Genomic DNA, 6,808 nt, shown 5'->3' with positions numbered 1-6,808 from the left:
CAGTCACAGTCCCTGTGTGTGTGGGAATCATGGTTCTTTTTTTGGGGGGGAAAGGAAAAGGGGCTGAGGTTGCCAAGTGTGACGCATGGGAGATTTCTACTCAGTCACAGTATAACAGTATAGCTGCACGATGCTATCTGGGCCTCTCCTCACCCTAGCGAGTGTCATACCCTGCAATTGGAAGTAAGAGTACACGCATCCCAAAGTTGTGTTGTAGACACCACCGATTCACCTCCCGTGCTAGTAGTAATGTTAAAAAAACATCAGAATTGAGTGGGTGGGCTACACACATTTATCATGTACTGATGAAATCAAGGGAGAAGTGAGTCGATTTATCATTAAAGATATTTAGTCATAGAGGGTGTGGTGGCGCAGTGGGTTGGACCAGGTCCTGCTCTCCGGTGGGTCTGGGGTTCGAGTCCCGCTTGGGGTGCCTTGCGACGGACTGGGTGTGCCCCCTCCCCCTCCAGCCTTACGCCCTGTGTTGTCAGGTTAGGCTCTGGCTTCCTGCAACCACGAAAGGGACAAGCGGTTCAGAAAATGTGTGTGTGTGTGTGTGAGAGAGAGATATTTAGGCACACCTTATTAAAATCTATACTTTATTTTTTGATACAAAGTACATGAATTAAGCATTGATTTGCTCTTTCCAACAGGTGCCAGAACTAGAAATCATGAATACTCAGCTCATCTACTCATCTCTTGTCCAAGGGGTTGAAAAATTCCATTTTAAAGGAACTGCTGTGCCGTGTCAGTTGTTCTTGGCCAGTGACATGACTGTACCTGTGGCTGTGAGTCCTTCAGGTCAGGTTCTCATTGCTGCTTCCCGCTATGGCAAGGGTCGCATTGTGGTGATGGCACATGAAACTTACATGGAAGACCCACATTTTGGCCAGTTCCTTCAAAATGCCATCAAGTGGCTGAAGCCCAAACAAGATGACTGCATTGGTGTGTGCAAGCTGCCTCATCTTGCTGAGCATCTGTGTAAAACAGGATTCAAGATCAAGTCTTTGGCCGAATATGATGGTTCTGTGGGTGTCTTCTGCTGTGATGCCTACAGTGACCATCAGACAGCAAAGCTTGTTGAGTTTGTAAAGGGGGGTGGTGGTCTTCTTATTGGAGGTCAGGCATGGCACTGGTCCTACAGTCACAAAGAAGATGTTCTGCAGTCCTTTCCTGGTAACAAAATCACTGGAGTCGCTGGGATTTTTTTCACCTCAATGTATGCGGAAAAAGGATCCTTTTCAGTTCTCCAAAAAGCACCACTGCCATCCATCTTTGTCCGGTTAGTATATTTACATGCACGTATATTAAATATGCATTTTTATTTTTGATTGTGATTTGTGTTTATAAATTGTATGCACGTGACCCTAAGAATATTTTTTTTTTGTACTTAAATTTGAAATAGAAATACCAAGAATATTAGAGAAGATCTGAAGGTTCTTCTGGATGGCATGACGCAGTTTGATCTTCGCAGCTCCAGTGTACCATCAGCTCTGTTGGTCCATGGTCCCCTGGCATTTCCTATTGCCCAGGATGAGTCAGGACAGGTGTTTCTGGCTGCAGCTCATTATGGTGGTGGCAGGGTGGTGGTGATCCCTCATGAGGGTTATCTTACTGAACCTGCACTGCAGAGGTTCATCCTTAACGCTCTGGACTGGTTGGGTGCTGGGCAGAAGGGTGAAGTTTTTGTAAAGCCAGATATAGAAAATATCTCTTTCCACAACATGCTTTCCAGCTGTAATGTTGCCTGCAGGGTCTCTGCTCTGGGAGCTGGAGCAAGTGTTTACTGCTGTTCCTCTTACAATGATGATCAGGCAGAAGAAATCCACTGCTTTGTGGCTGAGGGTGGAGGACTGCTCATGGCTGGACATGCTTGGTGGTGGTCCTACAGCAATCCTGGCCAAAACCCACTGACCTGTTACCCTGGAAATAGAATCCTTAATCGGTTTGGCATTGGCATTCTGACCTCTACTGTGGAACAAAAACTGTACAAGGCTCCTGGTGTTGAAAAGGCTTTCGGTTATCCCCATTTCCGCAAAGAGGTCTCTGAGTTTATAAACAAAATGAAGATGCACAAGCCGCTGGCGCAGATCAGGATTCCAATAAGTGCGTTGGCAAGAAACTTTGCCATTTTTCTAGAAATGTGGGCCCATCACAGCTCTTCCTACTCCTCAGTCATCCAGCAGTTAATTAATGCTGTCAACAAATCTGGTGTTCTTCAAGTGAGTCCAAAGTGTCCTGTGAAAAGTGAAGAAGGAAAGGTTTTGTTGCAGTTTGCTGATGTCCTGTACAAGCTAAAACCAAGAGAAATGGCTCGTGTGATTTCAGTTCTATCAGAGCCGCTGCAGACCATCCCTTTCGCACATGTTTCTGTTGATGCAACCAATAAAGGTAAATTATCTACAAAACAGAAAATACTGTTTCAAGGGGAACAATGCAGCATTTTTCTACAACATCACCAGGCAGGAAGTTTTCATTGGTAAAATGTTTTTTTCCTAGATGCTGAAGCATGGAGAAGCACTGGCCTCTATGTGTGTCCAGGAAAACAAGTGACTGTCTGTGTGCCTTCAGATGCTACAGGGAAAAACCTCAAAGTCAGTTATAATTTTAATGTACACAATAAAATAAAGACTGTAGTGTGTGCAACTAGCAGCCTTGCTGTGACCTGCTCTAACATATATACTGTATATATACTGTAGAAACCCTTAAAAAGCTTGGAATTTTCCCCCGTATGTGTAGTATGTTCTTGTTTTACATTGAAATGCAGTAGGTGTACAAGCAACTATAAAGCGAGTCAGTGAATCTGTCCTAGGATTACCAGAGTGGAAGAGTTGTGTTGGCTTAGTGTTTAGTGTTTGTTACTATTACATACTGGGTTCGGGAGCTCTTGGAGATAACTGAGTGACTTTGCCTGTTGTTTTGTCCCTCACAGGTGCAAATTGGCTGTCACACCGACAATCTGAGTGAACTTGATGAGCTGAAGAGGGCTCCAGTGGTCACTCGGTGTTTTCCTATCAATGCCGAGAGGGTGGAAGTGTCCAACCTTTGGGGGGGTCTCCTGTACATCATTGTACCTGCAGGTTGCAAGCTTGGCGTCATGGACATTGTTGTCGAGGAGGCAGCCAGAGCCCCCTACTTCAAACTGGGTAAAAAATATTGGTCTTCCTGAGACATAAACACGTGTACTTAAGGTGTTACCGGAGTTGGTAGGCATCTTTATAAACTGAAATAATGTAAAAGAGTAACATGAATTTTAATGTACAAATTTGAAATGAGGAAATAAATGGAAGCTGAATTTATTAGTTTGGCTGTCTAGATGTTGAGCTGTTCTCTGCAGGTGTGACCAGTGTTTCAGAGTGGCAATCTACTGGGCGGCATCACCCTGGTCCCTGGGCAGAGCTGGAGGCTGACAGCATCATTGTGACAGTGCCCTCAAAAGATGTGCGACACCTGGATGACCCAACACCATTACTGACTCTCTGGAACCACATCATGAAGGCTGTGGCCAAGTTGGCTGGCTGCCCATCCCCCTTCCTACGGCCGGAGCGCATTGTCACGGACATCCAGATATCTGCAGGCAAGCATGATTTACCTTTTCAAAAAACAATGCTGTCACTGAATCACTTTTTAAATTTCATTACATTTATTCATTTATCAGATGCCTTTCTCCATAGCGACTTCCAACAAACTGTATGCAGAGTTATCAGCCCATACCTTATTCACAAAGGTGGCTTACACTACTATATACACTACTTACAATGGTTCACTCATTCCTGCATCAGTTGAACACACTCTCTCTATCACTCACACACTATGGATGAACCTGAACCACATGTCTTTAGACTGTGGGAGGAAACCAGAGCACCTGGTGGAAAGCCATGCAGGCATGGGAAGAACATGCAAACTTCACACAGACTGAGCGGGGATGGAACCCATGTCCTCTCGCACCGCCCAGCTGCTGTGACATAGCAGTACTATTCACTGTGTCACCCAATTTCAAGTTAGAAATGCTGATTTGTTTGCTCGTCTCTATGCTTGCAACCCAGTGTGAGTGGTTGTGTCACTGTTTTGGCCAGCTCCACATAAATTATGTCTGAGACAGTGGCTGTTGATAGTGATGTCTTGGATGATGTTGTCTCCATCAGGATGGTTGCATTCAGGTTACCCTATTATGGCTCACTTGGAAAGTGTGAAGGAACTTATCCAAGTTGACTACATGAAATCAGAAGGTATCTGGGGTCCCATCCATGAGCTGGGGCACAACCAGCAGAAGGAGATGTGGGAGTTCCCCCCACACACCGGGGAGGCCACATGCAATCTGTGGTCTGTCTACATCCATGATACGGTGCTACACATCCCACGGGAGAAAGCACATGGAGATCTAAAGCCAGAAATGAGAGAAGAAAGAATCAAAGCCTACATTAATGGCGGAGCAAAACTTGAAAACTGGTCTGTCTGGACATGTCTGGAAACCTACTTACAGGTAGACATATTAACAGAAATGGTATTCTCATAAAATGTTTGTTAAACAGAGTTATGAACTTTTGAAAATATGAACACATTCCTACTCACTCTATTTTCTGTACTCCACTTTATCATTCCTCTATGCTGCCTGATGTGCAGAAGCAACAGGATTCTGTCTTGCATTTATAGAGCTGAACACAACTCTTTCAACAGGAGCTTATGGAAGCTACTTAATTTTGATTTTATTCATTTTCAGCAGACAGTTTTTATGTTGCTTCAAGTTAATAAGATATAAGATTCCTTTGACTGTGTGTCCAGGATATGCTCTTCAGCACAGCAAGTGTTCATTAGACAAATGGTTAATTAAATGGCATAAATTAGTTTTACACTGAGTTTGTAATTCATTGTGGTTTTTATGCTAGTGGTTTTTTTTTTTTTTTTTTTTTTTACACATAAGTCGTATGGATGTCAAAGAGGCAAATGAAATGCAGGGTGTCATTTAGGATGCCAGGCTCAGACACAGAGAGATGCATTCTTGTGTTTTTCTTCATCAGCTTCAAGAAGGCTTTGGATGGAAACCCTTCATCCAGCTGTTCACTGAATATAAATCAATTCCCCACCGTGTGATGACAAAAGAAGAGAAGATGAATCTCTGGGCAGAGAAGTTCTCTCAGGAGGTGAAGATGAACCTCATACCATTCTTTAAGACCTGGGGCTGGCCCATTGAGGACAAACTGGCCATGAAGCTCTCATCTCTTCCAACCTGGGACAAGAACCCCATGATGAAGTACATCTGATAATGTGCTAGAACTTCAGCACATCACATACTGCAATAGATGCCGAATGAAAATGCTCTATTTAGCCATTGTTATCTTTGGGTTATGAAATTTCATAGTGTATTTCCTACATACAGTTCATACTGTATATATGTCATACAGTATATCTCTACATCACTAAAATGTACTGTTATTTAAATGGTGAAATTTAGGTGTTTTGTGTTGGCTTGACAACAAAATACATCTGTGAAATCTTCCTGAAGTATTAGGAATTAATGTGCTGTCTGTTTCAAATCAAGGATACACTCAATGTTTCCAAAACACTTCAGGGAAGCTAAACCTGATGTTTGAGTTTTGCTTTCCGTTACACCTCATACTTACTCTTATAAAATCCAGTTATGTGCTTGATGAGCTTGTGGGTAGCAGTGATAGAAAAAAAAACATTCTGTGGAAGTGTGCTCCTGTAGTCTCACAATCATGTCCTAAAACGTCTGTTTGGGGGTCGCATAGTGAAGCTGGGAGGAAGGGCTGAAAAAAGTCATCCTTGGAATTAAATTCATCATATACAGCACTTCACGTATGGAAGAAGGCTGGTGATTTCTGTACTTTCTGTTTTTTTTTTTTTTTTTGTTTTTTTTCTAGCGTAGTATTTGTTGTGGTGGTCAAACCTTTGGAACCATTCCCTGTGGAGTTTTTTTCTGTGGATCTGCAAAATATTCACATATTATTCTCTAAAGAAATTTCATACTTTCAGAAGCTTTTAAACAGTTTGTGCTTTAAAAAGTAATGCAGTAAATATTTCATTCTTCCTTAGATGTGTGTTACAAGGTAGTAAACACGTGTTAATTACCTTCACATTTAATGCCAATATTTGATGTGTTATTACCCTCTCTTTCCAGTAGGTGGCGCACTGGCCTAATATAAAGCCGTCAGACCTTCAGGGACAGTTTTAAAATCAGAAGAAAAGATCTTGCTGGAATTTCTCTGTTTTTACATTTTCTGCTGTTACTGTCTCACATGAACATGTAGAGTTTTAGCAAAAATAGTTTCATACGAAAGAGTCTTTTCCAGTGTCTCTGATATAAAGATGTGTTGAAACTGGTGTTAAGTTAGGCAGAAAAAGTAAAAATTAAGCAGTCATGGTAAATGGTCTTAAAATTTAAAAAAAAAAAAAAAAAGTCTGATATTTGACTGAGAGGAAGTGACATTTGGGTTCAGAGGCAAGATGGAGTGAGGCTTTGGCAGGTGGCCTAGATCTTGAAGTTCTTTCCAGAAAGCAGTGAACATAATGCAGGCGTAACAGAAGAGGACTTTGAGTCAGTTCCTGTGACACACTCCTATTTCAATGGTTCTCTATTGTAAGGGGACACAGTCCATCATTGTGTTCCTCATACACTGGCTCTCGAAATGTCCTACTGCTTCCTTGAGCTCTCAGAATTATATTCACTTCGTCTCGTGTTTTTGTATGCATTGTGTAAAAAATCAGACTCGCATCCCCCACACAGACTGCTGTATAACACCAATGTCCTATTTACTGGTGAAGTCACCACGTTGTGGGTGTCATGTTA

At 42.4% G+C, this 6,808-nt stretch overlaps 1 protein-coding gene across 1 annotated transcript; it reads left to right on the top strand.

Moving 5' to 3' along the window:
• Window positions 1–662: 662 nt before the first annotated feature.
• Window positions 663–5,265, top strand: LOC108925600 (TRPM8 channel-associated factor homolog). Its single transcript, XM_018737657.2, has 7 exons — window positions 663–1,282; window positions 1,406–2,391; window positions 2,500–2,594; window positions 2,933–3,146; window positions 3,338–3,577; window positions 4,146–4,483; window positions 5,019–5,265. The coding sequence occupies exons 1-7, from the start codon at window positions 672–674 to the stop codon at window positions 5,259–5,261; spliced, it is 2,727 nt and encodes a 908-aa protein (XP_018593173.2). The 5' UTR covers window positions 663–671; the 3' UTR covers window positions 5,262–5,265.
• Window positions 5,266–6,808: the final 1,543 nt, after the last annotated feature.

The sequence above is a fragment of the Scleropages formosus genome, chromosome 2 (genome assembly GCF_900964775.1).
Source record: "Scleropages formosus chromosome 2, fSclFor1.1, whole genome shotgun sequence".
Lineage (NCBI taxonomy): Eukaryota > Metazoa > Chordata > Actinopteri > Osteoglossiformes > Osteoglossidae > Scleropages > Scleropages formosus.
The sequence above is the reverse complement of the archived record's forward strand: the minus strand, read 5'-3'. Positions and strand labels throughout refer to the sequence as shown.

Coding starts and splice junctions, on each gene's coding strand:
- LOC108925600 (XM_018737657.2), top strand. CDS start 672: ATGAATACTCAGCTCATCTACTCATCTCTTGTCCAAGGGGTTGAAAAA. Junction 2,595..2,932: donor CTACAGGGAAAAACCTCAAA/GTCAGTTATAAT, acceptor TGTCCCTCACAG/GTGCAAATTGGCTGTCACAC. Junction 3,147..3,337: donor AGCCCCCTACTTCAAACTGG/GTAAAAAATATT, acceptor TGTTCTCTGCAG/GTGTGACCAGTGTTTCAGAG.